The 20586-nt window shown below is 38.6% G+C and overlaps 1 protein-coding gene across 1 annotated transcript; it reads left to right on the forward strand.

Moving 5' to 3' along the window:
• The first annotated feature begins 12007 nt into the window (after positions 1-12007).
• On the forward strand, positions 12008-14190 carry LOC118533702 (olfactory receptor 7C1-like). Its single transcript, XM_078061932.1, has 2 exons — positions 12008-12633; positions 13872-14190. Exons 1-2 carry the CDS (start codon positions 12015-12017, stop codon positions 13955-13957), a joined length of 705 nt encoding a protein of 234 aa, XP_077918058.1. The 5' UTR covers positions 12008-12014; the 3' UTR covers positions 13958-14190.
• The last annotated feature ends 6396 nt before the right edge of the window (positions 14191-20586 follow it).

Genomic DNA, 20586 nt, shown 5'->3' on the forward strand with positions numbered 1-20586 from the left:
TTCCAGGAAACCCAGCCCCCTAATAGAAGGCTGGGCAGCTCCGCCCAAGCAGGGTTGCCTGAGAAACAATGAGGCAGTCCTCTCCCCCAGAAGACAGGCTGGAAGAACAAGATGGCAACAACCCTAGGGTCCCCATAAGACTGTAAAGCCCCGACACCAGGGGAAAATAGTATATTGAGCTCCAAACGTTGCCTCACGGCTTGTGTATTTTTCAGAAACAACTCTTTTTTTTTTCTTTTTATGCTTTCTTTTATGCTTCCTCTCTGTTTTTTCTTTTTAACTTTCTCTCATTTCAACTAGATGTTTAATATATCATATTTCATAGTAGCTTTTTAACTTATACTCTTTCACACTTATATTTTTTATATAGATATATGTTTCAACATAGTCCTTTTTTCCCTATTCAATATTACCTTTATATATATATACCAGTTTTATTTTCCCTGTAACTCTGGGAAGTAGTGTTCTCTAACAGACAGAACGAAATACACCCAGGAAGAATGAAAACACCCTACCTTACCCACACTGAGAGATCATAGCCACTCCTCCCCTCACCCCTCCGTTTTTCTTTTTCTCTTTTTTTTTAATTTTTAAAATTTTTTTAGTTTTATAAATTTTATTCTTGGGTTTCATTTTGACTTTGTTTTTTCGATGGGGGCTTCCAACTGCTCTGGAATTTCCTAGGGTGCATCTTGCCTGGATCATAGTTGATATTTTGGACTCTGTACATTCCCTCAACCACACCTCAACAGAATGACTAGGAGAAGGAACTCCCAACAAAGAAAAGAACCAGAGACAATGGCCTCTGCCACAGAACTAATGGATATGGATAGAAGCAAGATGCCAGATATAGACTTCATGGTAAAAATTATGAAGTCAATAGCTAGGCTTGAGAAAACGTTTAGCAGCAATATAGAATCTCTAAAGGCACAAATGAGAACTAATCAGGCTGAACTTAAAAATTCTATGAATGAGATGCAGTCTAAACTCGATACTCTAACAGCTAGGATAAATGAGGCAGAAGAATGAAGTAGTGATCTAGAAGATAAGCTGATAGAAAGGAAGGAAGCCCAGGAGGCTGGGAATAAACAACTAGAAGCCCATGAGATAGGATTAGAGAGATCAATGACACAATGAAACACTCCAATGTCAGAATTATTGGGATCCCCGAGGGAGTGGAGAGAGAGAGCTAGAAGATATATCTGAGCAAATCATTGCTGAGAACTTCCCTAATATGGGGAAGGAAATAAGCATTTGTGTCCAAGGGGCAGAGAGGACTTCTCCCAAATTTAATAAAAATAGACTATCAACCTGGCATATAATAGTAAAACTTGATAATCTAAGAGCCAAGGAAGCTACCCTGAGAGCAGCTAGGAAGGAGAGATTTCTTAAGTATGGAGGGAGGAACATCTGAATAAGGTCAGACCTGTCCCAGAGACCCGGCAAGCCAGAAAGGGCTGGCAAGACATATTCAGGGTACTAAAGGAGAAGAACATGCAGCCAAGAATACTTTATCCAGCAGGGCTGTCATTCAGAATATATGGAGAGACAAAGAGCTTCTAGAACCGGCAGAAACTGAAAGAATATGTGGCCACAAAGCCAGCCCTGCAAATAATATTAAGGGGGATTTTATAAAAGAAAAAAGACTGCAAGAGTAACATAGACCAAAAAGTTACAAAGACGATCTATAGAAACAGGGAATGTACAGGCAAAAGGAAGGCACTAAAGACATATCTTTCAGTAGTTACTCTCAATATGAATGGCCTAAATGCTCCCATGAAACAGCCAGAGTTGCAATTTGGATACAAAAACAGAACTCATCCATATGCTGTCTACAAGAGACTCATATTGAATTTAAAGACACCTCCAGACTGAAAGTGAGGGGATGGAGATCAATTTATCATGCCAACAGACCTCAAAAGAAAGCTGGGGTAGCAAGTCTCATATCGGACAAATTAGATTTTAAACCAAAGACTGTAGTAAGAGATGTAGAAGGACACTATATCATACTTAAAGGGTCTATCCAATAAGAAAATCTAACAATTGTAAATATCTATGCCCCCAATATGGGAGCAGCCAACTACATAAGCCAACTGTTAACCAAAATAAAGAATCATATCAACAATAATATATTAAAGTAGGAGATCTTAACACTCCACTCTCAGCATTAGACAGATCATCTAAGCAGAAGATCAACAAAGAAACAAGAGCTTTGAATAACACATTGGACCAGATGGACTTTGTAGATATATACAGAACATTCCACCCTAAAACAACAGAATACTCATTCTTCTCAAGTGCACATGGACTTTCTCCAGAATAGACCACATATTGGGTCACAAATCACTTCTCAACTGATACCAAAAGATTGAGATTATTCCCTGCATGTTATCATACCACAATGCTTTGAAACTGGAACTGAATCACAGGAAAAAATTTGGAAGGAATTCAAACACTTGGAAGTTAAAAGCATCCTGCTGAAGAATTATTGGGTCAATTAGGAAATTAAAGAAGAACTTAAACAATTCATGGAAACTAATGAGAATGAAAACACTTCAGCTCCAAACTTATGGGATACTGCAAAGGCAGTCCTAAGAGGGAAATACATAGCCATTCAAGCCTCTCTCATAAGCTAGAAAAATCCCAAATGCGCAAGCTAACCTTACACCTAAAGGAGCTGGAGAAAGAACAGCAAATAAAACCTAAACCAAGCAGGAGAAGAGAAATAATAAAGATTAGAGCAGAGTTCAATGAAATAGAAACCAGAAAAACAGTAGAGCAAATCAATGAAACTATAAGCTGGTTCTTTGAAAGAATTAATAAGATTGATAAACCACTGGTCAGACTTATCCGAAAGAAAAGAGAAAGGATCCAAATTAAGAAAATCATGAATGAAAGGGGAGAGATCATGACTAACACCAAGGAAATGGAAACAGTAATTAGAAATGATTGCCAGTAACTATATGCCAACAAATTAAGCAACCTGGAAGAAATGGACGCCTTCCTGGAAACTTATAAACCACCAAGACTGAAACAGGAAGAAATAGACAATCTGAATAGAACAATAACCAGTAATGAAATTGAAGCGGTAATCGAAAACCTCCCACAAAACAAGAGTCTAGGGCCAGATGGCTTCCCAGGGGAATTCTACCAAACATTTAAAGAAGAAATCATACCCATTCTTCTGAAGCTGTTTCAAAAAATAGAAACAGAAGGAAAACATCCAAACTCATTCAATGAGGCCACCATTACCCTGATACCAAAACCAGGCAAAGACCCCATCAAAAAGGAGAATTATAGACCAAAATCCCTGAAGAACATGGATGCCAAAATACTCAACAAGATCTTAGCCAATAGGATCCAACAGTACACTAAAGGGATTATCCATCACGACGAGTGGGATTTATTCCTGGGATGCATATGCAAATCAATCAATGGGATAGAACACATTAATAAGAGAAGAGACAAGAACCAATGATCCTCTCAACTGATGCAGAAAAAGCATTTGATAAAATATAGCATCCTTTCCTGATTAAAACTTTTCAGAGTGTAGGGATAGAGGGAACATTCCTCAAGTTCGTAAAAACCATCTATGAAAAGCCCACAGCAAATATCATTCTCAATGGGGAAAAGCTGAGAGCCTTTCCCTTAAGATCAGGAACACGACAAGGATACCCACTCTCACCACTATTGTTCAACATAGTACTAGAGGTCCTAGCAACAGCAATCAGACAACAAAAAGAAATAAAAGGTATTCAAATTGGCAAAGAAGAAGTCAAAATCTCTCTTTGCAGACAACATGATACTTTATGTGGAAAATCCAAAAGACTCCACCCCCAAATTACTAGAACTCATACAGCAATTCAGTAATGTGGCAGGATACAAAATCAATGCACAAAAATAAGTTGCCTTCCTATACACTAACAATGTAACTGTAGAAAGAGATTTAGGGAATCGATTCCATTTACAATAGCACCAAAACCCATAAGATACCTTGGAATAAACTTAACCAATGAGGTAAAGGATCTATACTCTAGAAACTCCAGAACACTTATGAAAGAAATTGAAGAAGACACAAAAAGATGGAAAAACATTCCATGCTCGTGGATTGGAAGAATAAACATTGTTAAAATGTCTATGCTGCCCAGAGCAATAAATACTTTCAATGCCATCCCAATCAAAATACCAATGACATTTTTCAAAGTGCTGGAACCAACAATCCTAAAATTTGTATGGAACCAGAAAAGACCCTGAATCACCAAGAAATGTTGAAAAAGAAAAACAAAGCTAAGGGCAACATGTTTCCTGATATCATGCTGTATTACAAAGCTGTGATCACCAAGACAGCATGGTATTGGCACAAAAACAGACACATAGATCAATGGAACAGAATAGAGAGTCCAGAAATGGACCCTCAACTCTATGGTCAAATAATCTTTGACAAAGCAGGAAAAAATATCCAATGGAAAAAAGACAGTTTCTTCAATAAATGGTTCTGGGAAAATTGGACAGCTATATACAGAAGAATGAAACTCGACCATTCTTTTACACCATACACAAAGATAAACACAAAATGGATGAAAGACCTCAATGTGAGATAGGAATCCATCAAAATCCTAGAGGAGAACATAGGCAGTAACCTCTTTGGCATTGGCCACAGCAACTTCTTTCAAGACATGACTCCATGAGAGTATGGACTCTGAGAAACAAACAGGGTTTTAGAGGGGAGAGGGGTGGGGGGATGGGTTAGCCTGGTGATGGGTACTAAGGAGGGCATGTACTGCATGGAGCACTGGGTGTTATATGAAACAATGAATCATGGATCACTACATCAAAAACTAATGATGTATTGTATGGTGACTAACATAACATAATTAAAAAAAAAAAAAAAAAGACATGACTCCAAAGGCAAGGGAAACAAAAGCGAATTGAACTTTTGGGACTTCATCAAGGTAAAAAGTTTCTGCACAGCAAACATTCAAGAAAACAAAGAGGCAACCCACGCAATAGGAGAATATATTTGCAAATGACACTACAGATGAAGGGCTGGTATCCAAGATATATAAAGAATGTTTCAAACTCATCACCCAAAAAACAAATAATCAAGTCAAAAAATGGGCAGAAGACATGAACAGACACTTCTCCAAAGAAGACATACAAATGACTAACAGACACATGAAAATATATTCAACATCATTAGCCATCAGGGAAATTAAAATCAAAACCACAATGAGATGCCACCTTACACCAGTTAGAGTGGCAAAAATTCACAAGGCAAGAAACAACAGATGTCGCAGAGGATGTGGAGAAAGGGGAACCCTCTTACACTGTTGGTGGGAGTGCAAGTTGGTACAGCCACTTTGGAAAACAGTGTGGAGTTTCCTCAAAAAGTTAAAAATAGAGCTACCCTATGACCCAGCAATTGCACTACTGGGTATTTACCCCAAAGATACAGATGTAGTGAAAACAAGGGCCACATGCACTCCAATGTTCATAGCAGCAATGTCCACAATAGCCAAACTGTGGAAGGAGCCAAGATGCCCTTCAGCAGATGAATGGATAAAGATGTGGTCCATATATGCAATGGCATATTACTCAGACATCAGAAAGGATGAATACCCACCATCTTCATCGAAATGGTTGGAACTGGAGGGGATTATGCTAAGTTAAATAAGTCAAGCAGAGAAAGTCAATTATTATATGGTTTCACTTATATGTGGAATATAAGGAATAGCATGGAGGACATCAGGAGAAAGAAAGGAAAAAGGAAGGGGGAGAAATCAGATGGCGAGGGAAACCATGAGACTATGGACTTAAGGAAACAAACTGAGGGTTTTAGACAGGAGGGGAGTGGGGGGATGGGTGAGCCTAGTGATGGGTATTAAGGAGGACATATATTGCATGGAGCACTTGGTGTTATACATAAACAATGAATCATGGAACACAACATGAAAAACTAATGATGTACTGTATGGTGACTAACATAACATAATAAATAAATAAATAAATAAATAAGTAAATAAATAAATGAATTCTTAAAAAAGAAGAAGAAAAGAAGGACAAAGGACACAACTACATAAATCAGAAATGAGAAAGGAGTAGTAACAACTGATGCCACAGAAATAAAAAGAACTATAACAGGATACTAAAAAAAAATTATATGCCAACAAATTGGACAACCTAGAAGAAATGGATAAAGTCCTAGAATCATACAATCTCCCAAAACAGAACCAGGAAGAAATAGAAAGTTTGAACTGACCTGTTATAAGTAACAAAATTGAATTGGTAATCATAAAACCACCCAAAAGTACAAGTTCCATACCAGATGGATTCACAGGTGGTCTACCAGACATTGAAAGAAAAATAATAATGAAGGGTTAATACCTATTCTCCTCAAAATATTCCACAACACAGAAAAGGAAGGAAAGCTTCCAAATACATTGTAAGGCCAGGCTTACCCTGATACCAGAACCAGACAAAGACATCACAGAAAAAGAGAACCACAGAACAATATCCTTGATAAAGATAGATACATAAGTTCTCAACAAAATATTAGCAAACCACATACAACAATATAGTAAAAAGAAATCATTCACCATGATCAGATGGGATTTATTTCAGGGATGCAAGGATGTTTCAATATTTGCAAATCAATCAGTGTCATACACCACATCAACAAAATGAAGGCTAAAACTCATGATTATCTCAATAGATGCAGAAAGAGCATTTGGCAAGAATCAACATTCATTCCTGACAAACTCTCTCAACAAAGTAGGGATAGATGGAACATATCTCAACATAATAAAGGTCATATATGAAAAACCCACAGCTAACATCATACTCAATGGTGAAAAACTGAGAGCTTTTCCTCTAATGTCAGGACCAAGACAAAGATGCCCACTCTCACCACTTTTATTCAACATAGTGCTGGAAATCCTAGCCACAGCAATCAGACAAGAAAAAGGAATATGGGGCATCCATATTGGGAAAAAATATTTAATTGTCACTATTTGGAGATGACATGATTTTATGCATAGAAAATCCTAAAGACTATCAAAATCTACTAGAAGTCATAAACAAATTCAGTAAAGTGCAAGATGCAAAATCAATGCCCAGAAATTAGTAACATTTTTATGCCCTAAAAATGAAGTAGGTGAAAGAAAAAAAAAAGTTTTGAATAAAAATAAAAAAAAACCCATTTACAATTGCACCAAAAAGAATAAAATACTTAGGAATAAATTTAACCAAAGAGGTAAAAGACCTGTACTTCAAAAACTCTAAAACACTGATGAAAGGAATTGAAGATGACACAAACAGATGGAAAGAAATAACATGCTCATGGATTGGAAGAATTTATATTGTGCAAATGTCCATATTACCCAAAGCAATCTACAGATTTAATGCAATCTCTATCAAAATACCAAGAGTGGTTTTCACAAAACTAGAACATATAATACTAAGATTCATGTGGAACCACAGAAGACCCTGAATAGTCAAGCAATCCTGAGAAAGTAGAACAGAACTGGAGTTATCACAATGCCAGATTTCAAGGTATAGTACAAAGCTGTAGTAATCAAAACAGTATGGTACTGGCACAAAAATAGACACATACGTCAATGGAGCAGACTAGAGATTCCAGAAATAAACCTGTGATTATATGGTCAATTAATCTATGACAAAAGAGGCAATAATACGGGGACAAGACAATCTTCTTAATAAATGTTGCTGGGAAAACTAGACAGCTACATGTAAAAGATTGAAACTGGAACATTCTCTAATTACATACACAAAAATAAACTCAAAATGGATTAAAGACCTAAATGTGAGACCTGAAACCATAAAAATCCTAGAGAGAACACAGGCAGTAATTTCTCCGACATCAGCTGTAGCAACATTTTTCTAGAAAAGTCTCCTAAGCTTAGGGAAACAAAAGCAGAAACAAACTATTGGGACAACATCAAAATTAAAAGCTTTTACACAGTAAAGGAAATAATCAAAACACAAAAGGACAACCTACTGAATGGAGAAGATATTTGCAAATGATATATCTGATAAGGGGTTAATATCTAAAATACATAGGGAACTCCTACAACTCAACAACAACAAAAAACACATAATCTAATTAAAAATGAGCAGGGACTCTTGAGTAAATATTTTTTTAATACAGACCTACAGATAGCCAACAGACACATGAAAATGTGCTCAACATCATCAGGGAAATGCAAATGGAAACCACAATTAGATACCACCTCACACCTGTCAGAATGGCTAAAATAAAAAAACAGAAGAATCAACAATTGTTGGTGAGGATGTGGAGAAAAAGGAAACCTTACACACTGTTGGAATGAATGCAAACTGGTATAGCCACTGTGGAAAACAGTATGAAGTTTCCTCAAAACTTAAAAATAGAAGCTACCATATGATCCAATAATTCCACTACCATTATCAAAGAAAACAAAAACACTAACTTGACAAAATATACGCACCCCTATGTTTACTGCTTCATTATTTACAATAACTAAGATATGGAAGCAACCTAAGTATCTATCATAGACAAATGGATAAGGAAAATGTGGTACACACTCACACACACTCACACACACACACACACACACACACATGCACGAGTATTTCTCAGCCATAAAAAAAAAGATGAGATCCTGCCATTTGAGACAACATTTATGGACCTAGAAGATATTATGCTAAGTGAATTAAATCAGACTGAGTAAGACAATTACCATGCAATTCCACTCATAAGTGGAATCTAAAAAAATGAATGAGCAAAAAGCAGAATCAGACCTATAAATACGAGAACAAACAGATGTTTTTTAGAGAGGAGGAGTGTGGGGGGATGGGCAGAGTGGGTGAAGGGGAGAGGGAAGTACAGGCTTCCTGTTATGGGATGGATAAGTTATGAGAATAAAAGGCACAGTGTAAGGAATACAGTCAATTATATTGTAAGAGTTATGTATCAGGACAGATGGTAGCATAGTGTATAAACTTGTCAAATCACTATGTTGTACACCTAAAATTAATGTAACATTGTGTGTCAACTATACTCAAATAAACAAACAAAAAAACCCCCACAAAAAACACACAAAGTACTCGTTCCCATTGGAAAGGAATGCTCTGAGTAGCCTACCTGAGTATATAGCAAGAAATTTGATGTGATGAATTTTACCCCAGATGAAAGATGTGATGTGAATGATGTGAATGAATTTAAAGACGTGAATAAATTTACCCCAAATGAAAGACCTGAATAATTGGATTTGGGGAACATGTATAAAGGAAACTCTAGCTCTGTATCCAAAAAATTTACCATCTACCAGATACAATGATACAGGCATTTTCTTCAGAATCTGTCTGAAGTTTTTTTTTTTTTTTTTTAATTTTATTATGTTATGTTAGTCACCATACAATACATCATTAGTTTTTGATGTGGTGATCCACGATCCATTGTTTTCGTATAACAGCCAGTGCTCCATGCAGTACGTGCCCTCCTTAATACCCATCACCGGGCTAACCAATCCCCTCTCCCCCCTCCCCTTTAAAACCCTGTTTGTTTCTCAGAGTCCATAGTCTCTCATGGTTCATCTCTCCCTCCAATTCCCCCCCCCATTTTTCCCTTCCTTCTCCTAATGTCCTCCATGCTATTCCTTATGTTCCACAAATAAGTGAAACCGTATGATAATTGACTTTCTCTGCTTGACTTATTTCACTTAGCATAATCTCCTCCAGTCCCATCCATGTTGATGTAAAAGTTGGGTATTCATCCTTTCTGATGGCTGAGTAATATTCCATTGTATATATGGACCACATCTTTATCCATTCATCTGTTGAAGGGCATCTTGGCTCTTTCCACAGTTTGGCTATTGCGGACATTGCTGCTATGAACATTGGAGTGCATATGGCCCTTCTTTTCACTACATCTGTGTCTTTGAAGTTTTCAAAATAGAAGTCAGAATGAAGTTCCAGGGAGGATCCTAGTTGGGATGGATGTGGTCAGGTGACATACTATATCTCTGAGTCAGACACTGGAGAAGCAGCTCAGAGGCTCACAGCATGATTTTTTTTTTATTATGTTATGTTAATCACCATACATTACATCATTAGTTTTTGATGTAGTGTTCCATGATTCATTGTTTGCATATAACACTCAGTGCTCCATGCAGAACGTGCCCTCTTTAATACCCATCACCAGGCTAACCCATCCCCCCAACCCCCTCCCCTCTAGAACCCTCAGTTTGTTTCTTAGAGTCCATAGTCTCTCATGGTTCGTCTCTCCCTCCAATTTCCCCCCCTTCATTTTTCCTTCCTACTATCTTCTTTTTTTAACATATAATGTATTATTTGTTTCAGAGGTACAGGTCTGTGATTCAACAGTCTTACAGCGTGATCTTTTTGATGTGCCTGCATGAGTGGTTATATACATTGGAGAAATGTCCATTCCAGGGGTGATGGACCCATTGGTAGAAAGAGAATATGCACCTGGGGACTGAAGTGGCAGAAAATTTTCCTTTATTTATGGTCCCTTGGCTTTAGGAGAGCTTAATTGCTTAGAGAATTGAGCAACATGAAGTGAATTTATTTAATAAGGAGTTCTGAAATTCTGCCCCTGAATCCCCCTCTGCAGGGCTCACCTGCTGCTCATCAGCCACAGGCTAAGAGCATTCTCTCCGTGCCTCTCTGAGATGTCCACCCACTCCAAAGAACCAGCGCCTGACCCCCAATTTTTGTCCTTTCTGCATCAATCATTCTTGGAAGGAAGGACCTGTAGAGTCATTGAGTGAGGCATCGGGGGAAGCCAGAGCAGTCCAGTAAGTACTCTGGGAAAATGGTGTGAAGGGAAGGAGAGCTTTTATTAACCATGTCTTCTGGGGAAATAGGTTGATGAGTTCGTGAAATGGGATTGATTCCAAATTTTGTACATTTCATGTCTGAAGAGGATTCTTGCTCCTCATTCCTTCTCAGCTCTTCTTTCTTCTCTTCTCAGAGCATCATTGCAGGGACCCTGTCCTCCTGCAGCAAGAACTGACCCTCCCTCATGTCTGCTCACCTCTTGGGTTCTGCTTTATTCCAATGTTAGCCTTTCCGCTTATTTGTGAAGCACTGCCTGAGGCAGCCCTGCAGAGTGTGAAGAGCCTTGACTTGGAGTCATGAAATGTGCAGGATTTGGAATCCTAGTATTAAAAACAAAATATGCCCAAGTATACCATCAACATATTATGTGGTGCTTATTTACTTCTAAATATGATATTTAAAGAAATTCTACTAAAAAATGAAAGAAAGAAGGCACAATGGCTGGCAGATATTCCAATGTCAAAGAACAGTGTCACAAAATGAACATGCAAAATAATGTAATCTGGTCATGTAAGCAATGCAAAGCATTGTGAAAGTTATTGATATTTGCTTTGAAAAACTAAATATAGGATTCATGCACAGTGTTCAGAACAATTAAGACCAATGTATGAAAATTATTAACTCCACCTACATGGCATGAAAACACCCTAATTATCAACTTCCCATTTTGGCCTACATATGAAGTAAGGTTGTTTGAGGGAAGGTGTAGAGGAAAATACAAATTAGGAGATAAAAGATGAAGGACTGAAACCCACAGATGATCTAGACCAGCACTATTCAGTCATGAATGAGCAGGGGAAACCACCGTGATCTTGTCACAATGTGTATTTGGATTCAGCAAGTCTGAATGTGGCCTGGGACTCTGCATTCAAAGAAGCTCTGGGTGATGTTTTTCCTGCTGGTCCATGCACCACACTCTGAGTAGCTGGGCTATAAAGGAAATGACTGCTTTGGAACTAGGACTACATTTCCAGATGGTAGTGGCAGCCAAGGGAAGGATGGAGGCATTTCAAATTCCCCAACTGAGGCAAAAGCAGGGTAGTACTTTATTAGTCCATTCACTGGAAATTAAAGACAATCACATTTCTGTGCTGTCACTGTGGTGGTCATTGAATGCTGATTTTTTCCTTGTTCCTTCTAGTTATATCACCCATATGGAATCAGGAAATCAAACACATGCTTCGCAATTTCTCCTCTTGGGATTTTCAGCAAAGTCGGAGATTCAGTGCTTGCTCTTTGGGCTGTTCCTGTGCATATACTTGGTCGCATTCACTGGGAACCTGCTCATCATCCTGGCCATCTGCTCAGACTCCCAACTCCACATACCCATGTACTTCTTCCTCTCCAACCTGTCCTTTGCTGACATCTGTTTCACCTCCACCACCGTCCCCAAGATGCTGCTGAACATCCAGACTCAGAGAAAAGTTATCACCTATGCAGGCTGCCTCAGCCAGACATTTTTTTTCTTTGTGTTTGGATGCGTGGACAATTTACTCCTGACCGTGATGGCCTATGATCGCTTTGTGGCCATCTGTCACCCTCTGCACTACTCAGTCATCATGAACCCCCAGTTCTGTGGGATGCTGGTCTTGGGATCCTGGTGCATCAGTGTCATGGGCTCTCTGCTCGAGACCTTGACCCTTTTGAAGCTGTCCTTCTGCACAAACATGGAAATTCCACACTTTTTTTGCAATCTTCCTGAAGTCCTGAAGCTCACTTGTTCTGACACCTTCATCAATAACTTAGTGGTATATTTTGTGACTATTGTCCTAGGTATTTTTCCTCTCTCTGGGATCCTCTTTTCTTATTCTCAGATTTTCTCCTCCATCCTGAGAATTTCATCAGCCAGGGGCAAGTACAAAGCCTTTTCCACGTGTGGGTCTCACCTCTTGGTGGTCTCCTTGTTCTATGGCACAGGTCTCGGGGAATACCTCAGTTCTGCAGCAACTTCATCCTCCAGGAAGAGTCTGGTGGCCTCAGTGATGTACACCATTGTCACCCCCATGCTGAACCCCTTCATCTACACCTTGAGGAACAAGGATGTGAAGGGGGCCCTGAGCAGGCTCCTTGGCAGGGTGGTGACTCTCAGCGTCAGAACCATTATAGGACTCTCTTGAGTAGTTGGGCACACAATATGGAGGCCCAGAGAGCCTGGCTTCCTTCACCCAATATTTTTATTTTTTCCCCAGGTGTACATATTTTAAAGCAGTTCTCTCCTTGGGTCTTCCTTGTTTTCTCTGTTTTCCTTCAGGGTATCTCTTGGGTTCCCTTTTTCACTTTATAACCAATCGCTTTACTTGGTGTGTATACAAGCTGGTATTTTCTCAGTAATTTTCAGTAATGGTTTGGATTTCTTAAAAAAAAAATAACTTAAATCCCACGTATTTAATATCTATCTTCAGAGTGATGGGATGTGTGCCTATTCTGGAAATGTCCCGAAAACTCATTTGCAGAGATGTTTTCTCGGGTCACGTAAATAAAATCAACTCAAAGATTTGACTCCCCCTCCTTTTTATCCTGATCTGATTCACTTTCCTTCCAGTGACATCAGCTTTACTAAATTTCTCTATTCAGGGGCGCCTGGGTGGCTCAGTTGTTAAGCGTCTGCCTTCGGCTCAGGTCATGATCCTGGGGTCCTCGGATCGAGCCCCACATCAGGCTCCCTGCTTGGTGGGAAGACTGCTTCTCACTCCCCATGCTTGGGTTCCCTCTCTCACTGTGTCTCTCCCTGTCAAATAAGTCAATAAAATCTTTAAAAAAAATAAATTTCTCTATTCATCCACATTATAGATTCCTTGAATTTCAGAACTGTCTCTTACCTATCTTTAAAATTGCAGTGCCTAGTACAGTTCTCAGGATGGAGTTTATGCTCAGTGAATATTTGTTGAGTGAAAAACAGATGGGTGGGTTGTTAAATACAGTCAGGACCAGAAAATAAAAATGTATTGATTTAATGAAAGCTTTCGAGTTAGAAAAGAAATTTGATGCGTTCTTTTCTTTGTTTTTAGTAGCCTCCATGCCCAGTGTGGATCCTAAGGCGGAGATTGAACTCACAACCCTGAGATCAAGACCTGAGCCGAGATCAAGAGTTGGATGATTAGCCCACTGAGTAACCCAGGCACCCCTTCTTATTGATTTTGATTCCACTTTTATAATATAACAGCTTTTTATTTTATAGGATTTGTGTTTTCTCATTCTCCTGTCTTGAAACCAATTTAGGCTTAAGCTAATTTCACAATTTTATAAAATTAGTTTCAGAGGTAGAATTTAATGATTCATCAGTTGCATATAATACCCAGTGCTCATTACATCAAGTGCTTTCCTTAATGCCCATCACCCAATTATCTCTTCCCCCCACTGACCTCCCCTCCAGCAACCCTCAGTTTGTTTCCTAGAGTTCAGCATCTCTTAGGGGTTGCCTCCCTGTCAATTTTCATCTTTTTTAAAAAAAGATTTTATTTACTTATTTGTCAGAGAGAGAGAGCACATGTAGGTAGAGAGGCAGGCAGAGGGAGAAGAAGAAGCAGGCTCCCCGCTGAGCAGAGAGAATTTTCATCTTATTTTATTTTTCCTTCCCTTCCCCTATGTTCATCTGTTTTGTTTCTTAAATTTCACATATGAATGAAATCATATGATATTTGTCTTTCTCTGACTGACTTATTTCACTTAAACATACGACACAATATATTTATTCCTATTCTTCCCAACCAAACTACATCTGGGGGTAAAGGGTGGGAGTATGTATAACAGGCCACATGCACTCACAGTCAAGCAGGGAAACATACATAGAATTTGAAAAATGTACACAGTGGTAACCCCTACATCTATATCATTGCAAGAGAAAGTGTCCTTTTTCTGTGGGAATGTTAAAAAACAAACAAACAAACAAACAAAAACAAAGATTCATGAAGGTAATCACTCCTTATAGGCTGAAAGAGGTGATGGGATAGTGAAGATAGACAGGAGGTGAATCAGCCCAAATAGACCAGTGGGTGACTCCTAGCAGAGGGCAGCAGGTGTATGGAGGCTCTGAGCCTTAGGACTGGGGCTTCAGGTGAAGCTACAATGCAAGTTCACTGTGAAATCAATGTGTGTGAGGCTGCGGGAGTGAGAAGCTGGTGGGTTGATCACGGGAAGCAAGCCAAGGGTTGGAAGCTATGGAATTTGGGGTTCAGTCTCCAGCAGGGAGTCACCAGGAAGGGGTTATGTTGGGGAATTGGACAGTAAATTAAATGCAATAAAGATCTCTCTAGGTAAATGTGAATATTGGCTAGAGGGTGCCAGCCTTTGGTAGGTGTAGAGATGACAAGGGACTGAAAGAAGGCTTGGAACTGGGGACCCAGAGGTGGCGAAGTGTTGAGGACATTGGAGAGAAGAAAAAACTCAGCCAAATCTCATCACCAGTGATAAGCACTCATTATCAAGAGGAGGAAACTATGCTAAGGTCATTCCATATATTCACTATATCTGTCAACCACGTTAGGAGGATTGACAGTTCTAGCCCTACTATTTGTTTTTTTGTTGTTGTTGTTTGTTTTTTTTTTTTTTTAAGATTTTATTTATTTATTTGACAGAGAGAGAGATAGCGAGAGCAGGAACACAAGCAGGGGGAGTGGGAGAGGGAGAAGCAGGCTTCCCGCCGAGCAGGGAGCCCGATGTGGGACTCGATCCCAGGACCCTGGGATCATGACCTGAGCCGAAGGCAGACGCTTAACGACTGAGCCACCCAGGCGCCCTCTAGCCCTACTATTTGAGAGAATATACTAACATTTAGAATAGTTTGGTTGGCTCTCCAAGTACAAATAGCAAACATGCTTAGGTCCAAAATTGAAAACATGACTTTCTTATTATAAAAGTTTTGCATTTTATATCATTTAGAAAAGTTCTTTTAGCAAATAATCTTAAAATCCCCCACTTTTGTCAAACTGTGTGTATTTCCTTTTGTGAATTGTGGGTGTCTTCCTTTTGCTTGTTATTCTGGTGGGATGTTCAATCAGTCAGATGTCTTGATAATGTACTGTTTCTTTTGGACAAATTGCTCTTTGCTGCTTTATTGTTCTGGGCATCAAGGTGTTGTAACTGGGGTTGGAGTGTTGCCAGAACCAAGGACGTTTGCTCCTCCTCACCATTTCTAGGGGCCACCTGAGCTTATTAGATCTTTCTCCCCACTTTTCTTCCACAAAGATTTTCGAACTGATTTTTTGTTTCTTTAAAAACAGGATAAAAAATGATAGTATTAAAATGGAGGCCCATGATTATATGCTCATAGGAGACTTAATTCCTAGAATTTGGATGCAATTTTACACTTTTAGGGGAGACAATATGATGTCGACAGCTTGCCTTGTATCACTGTTTAGGTAATTATTTTGTTTGACTGTAAGAATAGCTTGGTACTGGTTTTTAAAACAGTAAATGAACAAGTGAAAAGCAGAATGGTGAAGGGGAGTGGGAGATAGAGGCTTCCAGTTAAGGAATGAATGAGTCACAGGAATAAAAGGCACAGCGTTGGGAATATAGTCGATGGTATCATCATAGCATGTGTGGTGACAGATGGCAGGCAGCTCAACACATTGTGAGAATGGCATAATGTTTAAACTTGTTGAATCACTGTGTTGTACACTCAAAAGTAATGTAACATTGTGTGTTAATCACACTCAAATTTTAAAAAATTATTTAAAAAATCTTTTCTCAGAGTCTTTTTATTTACTTATTTATTTAAATTCAATTAATTAACATATAATGTATTATTGGTTTCAGAGGTAGAGGTCAGTGATTCATCAGTCTTCTATAATACCCAGTGCTTATTATAGCACATACACTCCCCAATGTCCATCACCTGGTTACCCCATCCCCCCACCTCCTTTCCCTCCAGCAACCCTTAGTTTGTTTCCTATGATTAAGAGTCTCTTATGATTTGTCTCCCTCTCTGGTTTCGTCTTGTTTTATGTTTTCCTCTCTTCCCCTGTTATCCTCTGTTTTGTTTCTTAAATTCCATGTATCCATGAGATCATATGATAATTGTCTTTCTCTGATTGACTTATTTCACTTAGCATAATACCATCTAGTTCCATCCACGTCATTGCAAAAGGCAAGATTTCATTTTTTGATGGCTGAGTAGTATTCCAGTGTGTGTGTGTGTGTGTGTGTGTGTGTGTGTGTGTGTGTGTAATACTATATCTCACATATTCTTTATCCATTCATCTATCGATGGACATCTGGGCTCTCCACATAGTTTGGTTATTGTGGACAATGCTGCTGTAAACATTGTGATGCATGTGCCCCTTTGAATGACTACATTTGCATCTTTGGGGTATATACCCAGTAGTGGGTATATAGGGTAGCTCTATTTTCAATTTTTCGAGGAACCTCTGTATTGTTTTCTTGAGTGGCTACACCAGCTTGCATTCTCACCAACAGTGTAAAAGGGTTCCCTGTTCTCCACATTCTTGCCAACATCTGTTGTTTCCTGACTTGTTAATTTTAGCCATTGTGACCCATGTGAGGTGGTATCTCATTGTGGTTTTGATTTGGGTTTCCCTGATGCCCAGTGATGTGAAGCATTTTTTCATGTGTCTGTTGGCCACTTTTATGTCTTCTTTGGAGAAGTTCCCATCCCTATCCCTCTGCTCCCCCTTGCTCTCTCTCTCTCAAAAAAATAAACAAATCTTTCAAAATAAATGACTATAATGAAGATCCTGTTCAGGTACTGAGTAGAGTTTAGAATGACATGCATTTTTGTGGAGAAAAAATGTTGACCCAGAATCGTGTATCTAGGCAGGAGGAATTCATGCTCTCTGTGTCTTGCAGAGTCATTTTGATTTTAGCCCAGTGAGACTTATTTTTGGTTTTGACTTCCAGGACTGCAAGAGCATAAATTTGTTTGTTTGTTTCTTTCTTTCTTTTCTTTTTTTAAAAGATTTTATTTATTTCTTTGACAGAGAGAGGAAACACAAGCAGGGGGAGTGGGAGAGGGAGAAGCAGGCTTCCTGTTGAACAGGGAGCCCAATGCAGGGCTCAATCCCAGGACCCCGGGATCATGACCTGAGCCAAAGGCAGACGCTTAATGACTGAGCCACCCAGGCGCTCCTAAATTTGTTTCTTTTAAACCCTCAGAGTGGTAATTGGTGATAGCACTAATAGGAAACTAGGCAATGACATTTTTCCCATAAAATTTTATTTGAAGAAGATGAATTTAAATCCCTCAGTTCATTTACTTACCTTCTTTGGGTAAGGGCATTTTTTGTTGAAATGCTACCTCAAGTAGAAGAAAAATGTAAAGTCATTTTAGAGATATTCAGCCCTATGGCTAGTACAGAGGAGTTCTCCTTGCATAAATGTCAATGTGGTTTTGTCTTTGAGCCCTCTGGCATTAAGATAGGAGATGTAATGCATTCTGAAAATTAAGGCCACCTGTTCTACCCTAAATTTTTTGTCTTGATTTCAACATTACTAGTTATTTTATGTGAACGCAAACATTTATTCTTTTCATTTCTTTACCCTCCAAGTTTCTCTCAAGCTTTCTTTCAACACAATAGATGAGTTATAATGAGTTATAATGAGGGTTATGAGCCTTATGCGTGTAATCCATGCATGTGAGTGTGTTTTCTTGAAATAAAATGCACATGAATATACATACACTTACATACACCAACCCTTGGTGTTGAACATTCTTTGTACTGCAAAGTATTTCCACACATTTCATCTCTCCTCACAACATCCTTTCAAGTTATGTTCATGATTCCACATTGCCTTCGGAAGAAAATGAAGGCTGGAGAGGTTATATCCTAACAATTGCATAACAAAGCAGTTAGAATTCATTGTGCACCTTCTTGAATTCTATGGAAATGGAATCATTCAGTATGTACCCATGAGTTGTCAACACCTGACTAAGGACTCATTTGGAGTCCTGCAGAGTACAGAACAACTCCCTAACCTGCAATCCTCTTTGATAACAAATACATTATAGTAAGCCATTTAGTTTTAGGAGGCTTTCTATGCAGCAACAGCTAACTGATATAATAAATCAGAAAGACCTGAGGGCATTTATAATTATCTGGTCCTTTTTATTCTAGGCATTTATTCTGATAATTGAAGGTAGCATTCATGATTACTGTGTTCTTCAAGTTTATTTCACACAACTGTATTAAAAATGAATCCACTGAAGCCCCTTTGAGGTAATATGGAAAGGTGGGAAGGACATGCATGTGTGCATAAAACTTGTGATTCTGAGTCATATATTGGAAAGGAATCCAAGCTTGCTGGTGAGTCATCCTGTGATTATGAGGATGATATATAATGGATGATAATGATATTGTTCATTTGCTACACCTTTAGAGATTAGGGCAAAATTTCAAATAGTGGGGGATATTTTGTTTAGAGAAATGGAAGGAATCATATTTGTATGTAGCACTGGAAGTGTTCACCCAGAAACCAGAACATAATTTAATAAAACCCTAAACAAATAAGTGAAACCATATGACAACTGACTTTCTCTGTTTGACTTATTTCACTTAGCATAATCTCCTCCAGTCCCATCCATGTTGATGTAAAAGTTGGGTATTCATCATTTCTGACGGCTGAGGAAGGGAAAAATGAAGGGGGGGAAATCAGAGGGGGAGACGAACCATGAGAGACTATGGACTCTGAGAAACAAACTGAGGGTCTTAGAGGGGAGGGGGGTGGGGGGATGGGTTAGCCCTGTGATGGGTATTAAGGAGGACAGGTACTGCATGGAGCACTGGGTGTTATACAAAAACAATGAATCATGGAACACTACATCAAAAACTAATGATGTACTGTATTGGGACTAACATAACATAATAAAATAAAATTAAATTTTAAAAAAAGAAAGTATCCCCCCCAAATAAAAATAAAACCCTAAACATGCCACCAGCGTTCATATTAATAAATACACCTTACAGAAGGACCTTGATATTCCATAATTCAATAGGTAGAGGAAGTGCCTGAGAAAGAAATATTTTGCATAGCAATAAATGTATGATTTAATATTTTGCTTCATCATCCTTAAAGCAAGTTTGACTCTAAAGCCATATTATGCCAATGTAGTTTTTCCACATTTGTCTTTCTGTGTAGATTCCACTTGGAGATATGTATTTTATTATCATTTTTTTGTCGGTGACTATGGGAGGCGGTGGACACAAGCTGTGTAACAGGATCCTAATGTGTAGAAAAATCCCCATGATCAGCTATAACCACTGGTACATCAAAGTCTGCATTCTCAGGAAGAGCAGTTAAGGTAGCGATATGCAAAGGAATGATGTTCACAAAAGTGAAGCATAGTGGTCTCATATTTTTCTCTTTTATAAACTTATATAAATAACTGTGGTTGTCAAGATAGATTTTCCATAGGAGTAGTACTCAGTCAAACAAAATAAAAATACTCACTAAGATATATTTCATTTGAGAAGAAATTATTCTTAGCAGATCCATGTAGTTCTTTGAAGTAGTCGAGAATTTCCAAATAGTTTACATCCAAAGTTAGGAATAACACTGAAAGAGTACACGTACGACTAACAGAAAATCTCTTGGGTGTCAGAGATGTCACAAAGCTTAAAGTGAATTACATACATTATACAGAGGGGTCAAAACCAAAAAAATAGAAATTCTAGGAAATAAATTAGGAAAACAAGTTCTACTTCCACGATCTGCATAAATAAATCACAACTTTTGTCTAAGGCCTCAGGCCCTGCCAATACGGGCACCTCT

The sequence above is a fragment of the Halichoerus grypus genome, chromosome 1, assembly GCF_964656455.1.
Source record: "Halichoerus grypus chromosome 1, mHalGry1.hap1.1, whole genome shotgun sequence".
In the NCBI taxonomy this organism is placed as follows: Eukaryota; Metazoa; Chordata; class Mammalia; order Carnivora; family Phocidae; genus Halichoerus; species Halichoerus grypus.

Bases quoted from the DNA above. Each gene is read 5' to 3' on its own strand.
- LOC118533702 (XM_078061932.1), top strand. From the start codon at position 12,015: ATGGAATCAGGAAATCAAACACATGCTTCGCAATTTCTCCTCTTGGGA. The intron at 12,634-13,871 runs GTATTTTTCCTC...TGTTTTTAGTAG, and splicing joins TTTTGTGACTATTGTCCTAG to CCTCCATGCCCAGTGTGGAT.